Source organism: Cryptomeria japonica, chromosome 1, assembly GCF_030272615.1.
Source record: "Cryptomeria japonica chromosome 1, Sugi_1.0, whole genome shotgun sequence".
Taxonomy (NCBI): Eukaryota; Viridiplantae; Streptophyta; class Pinopsida; order Cupressales; family Cupressaceae; genus Cryptomeria; species Cryptomeria japonica.
Window position 1 is genome coordinate 667,715,232 of NC_081405.1, and position 2,817 is coordinate 667,718,048.

The 2,817-nt window shown below is 42.0% G+C and overlaps 1 protein-coding gene across 1 annotated transcript; it reads left to right on the forward strand.

The window, feature by feature from the left end:
* The first annotated feature begins 721 nt into the window (after positions 1 to 721).
* On the forward strand, positions 722 to 2,246 carry LOC131071997 (linamarin synthase 2-like). Its single transcript, XM_058007996.1, has 2 exons — positions 722 to 1,211; positions 1,294 to 2,246. The coding sequence occupies exons 1-2, from the start codon at positions 722 to 724 to the stop codon at positions 2,244 to 2,246; spliced, it is 1,443 nt and encodes a 480-aa protein (XP_057863979.1).
* Positions 2,247 to 2,817: the final 571 nt, after the last annotated feature.

Below are 2,817 nucleotides of genomic sequence, written 5' to 3' on the forward strand. Positions count from 1 at the left end.
CTCACTTGTACACATTAACCTCACTCAATCTTTCATAAATCTTCCACATCCTCAAGTGTATATAATTATAACCCTTGTGCACAAGTCATGTCCCCTTGTTCATGTGATGTTGACCTTGATATCCTATTACATATAACAAAGGACTCATCTGTGCCTTTTGATACTCCAAACTACCATTTTTCCATCTCTCTTCCATTTCTTCAAAAGGATTCTTCACCAAAAGACTCATCCATCCCTTATGATACTCCAAACTACCACTTTTCCATCTTACTCTCCCATTTCTTCAAAAAGATTCTTCACCATAGAATATTCTTTAATGTTGGGTTCCTATCCATCAACCAATCATGCGAAAGAACTTGTCTCTCATTTATCTTTCCAAGACTCCAAATCAATTTAAGTTTTTCATCTCTACATTTAATCCTAACTCTCTTATATTATTAAAAAAATATATAAATGGAATGCTGTTAGGCCATTCATGAATCTGGTCTTATGTGGTCTTATGTTTTGGTGAAAACACTTCTGGACCACGAAATTCTCATCCTTTAATTGTTTTTTATAACATTCTTTTTGTTTTTAGTGATGTTTGGTAACACTTATTTTCAATCCCAATATTGCACTATTTTCGTGTACACCATTTTCACTAACATTCCACTATACCCAATACTTTTTGAAGTGTCTATATATGAGGGCAACGCTTGTCTGATCTCAAACAATTAGAAAGATGAAGATGAATGGCCTGCACGCAGTGATGGTGCCTTTACCTGTGCAAGGCACCATCAATCCTCTTATCAATTTGACTCACCTCCTCTCTTCACGAGGGGTTTTCATCACCTTCGTCAACACGGAGTGGAGTCACAAGTGCATGGCCAAAGCCGCTCATAATGATGATGAACTCTCCACTTCCACATTTAAGTTTCTCACCATTCCAGATGGATTGCCGCCAGATCATGGCCGTCTCTCCAATTCTGCCGAGTATGCAACGGCAGTGCAAAACCTTGGCCCCGTCTTGGAGTATCATTTGCTCCGCAGCTTATCTGACGAAACTCCTCCGTACACTTGCATTATAACAGAAACTTTTATGTCTTGCACTTATGAAGTGGCCAACAAGATGGGATTGCCCCGAGTCATCTTTTGGACAATGTGCGCCGCCTCTTCCATTGCTCAGTGCAACGCCAACCTTCTCCTCTCCAATGGACATATTCCTGTCAAAGGTACATACTCTATGGTAGGAATCCTCAAGTTTATTTTGATTGCTCAAAAATGTTTGTAATAACTGAACGTTTATAATTTCAGTGGAGGAATCGAAAAGGGCAGATAAAGTGATTATTTGTTTGCCAGGTAATCTTCCGCCTTTGTTGCCGACCGATCTACTTTCCTTTTATCGCGCTACCGATACATCAGACGTTTTATTTCAGCACTGTCTCCGTGAGTCCCAATTTCAAAGTAAGGGAGATTATGTGCTGGTCAACACGTTCGATGAGCTGGAGGCTCCCGACACGGTAAGCGCCCTGTCCTGTAATGGCTGCCCTGCTTTGGCTGTAGGTCCTGTATTCCTTCCCAATTTCCTAGAAGGAAGAGATATAAACGGGTGGGCAAGTCTGTTGGAGCAGGACGAGAGCTGTCTTAAATGGCTTGATGCCCATCACCCAACTTCTGTGATATACGTTTCCTTCGGCAGCATCGCCGTCAAATCAAACGAGCAGCTGGAGGAGTTGGCAAGGGGGTTAGAGAAGAGCGAGCACCCCTTTCTGTGGGTTCTGAGAATGGATATTGCGGGAGGCACGCCTGCAACTCTGCCGGAGGGTTTTGAAGAGAGGACAAAAGATCGGGGACTTATTGTGAAATGGGCGTCTCAGGTGAGGGTTTTGAGTCACCCTTCGGTAGGAGGGTTTCTCACCCACTGCGGGTGGAACTCGTGTTTGGAAAGCATGAGCATGGGAATTCCAATGCTTGGATGGCCCTATTTCTGTGATCAGTTTCTTGATTGCCGCTTCTGCAAGGATGTGTGGAAGATTGGCATTGATTTGGAAGGCGTGGACGTTGATGAAAATGTGGTAGTTACGAGGGAGGAGATAGAGAAAGGCGTGAGGAGACTGGAGGGTCCAAAAGCGCGGGAGCTTAGAAAAAGAGGAGTGGAGTTGAAGGAGGCTGCATTTAAAGCGGTTGCGCAGGGAGGTTCTTCTTTTACCAATTTGAACAGGTTTATTCATGATCTGGCACAAGTTTCCAAATCGGCTTCTGTTTAAAGGCATTTCGTCCCTCATCGATCACGAGGTATTAACGCCATCTCCGATTTTCTTCCATGGCCTTTATTTAACTTACCGTAAATAAAATAAGTTTATAAAACGCCTGCCTCTCATGCTTGGCACCTCGTTATTCATCTCTCATGTCAACTATTAAATAATCTGTATTGGCGTGTTATCAATTTGAGATTTTAAATATGCTTCCTACACTGCTAGTATTAAGCTAACTACATGACATCTTGTCCGCCGTAGATTTTGTTGGTATTCACTAAAGTGTTCAAATTAAGCTGATAGTGGAAGGTGTAGATCCATTTCAGAAAGCTTTGAGTGCATTCAGGGAGCTTAGACTGTGTGAATAACCGTTCAGGCAATATCCACTAAACAGTGATACCTAGAGTGCATGAGAAATGTGTACTTTGCTTAAAAAAACAGAAGACACCAAAACACGTTAGAAACCACTAGACAACCAAAACAAGACTAGAGCCAAAGACACAAAGCATTATCCTCTTGCCATTCATTGCACATACATTTAACTTTTTCAGAAAAGGAAATATTTTTGTCCAAATCTTTTGCA

Excerpts from the sequence above, each read along its gene's own strand:
- LOC131071997 (XM_058007996.1), top strand. The coding sequence starts at position 722 with ATGAAGATGAATGGCCTGCACGCAGTGATGGTGCCTTTACCTGTGCAA. Across the intron at positions 1,212-1,293 it reads TGGACATATTCCTGTCAAAG|TGGAGGAATCGAAAAGGGCA; the intron begins GTACATACTCTA and ends TTATAATTTCAG.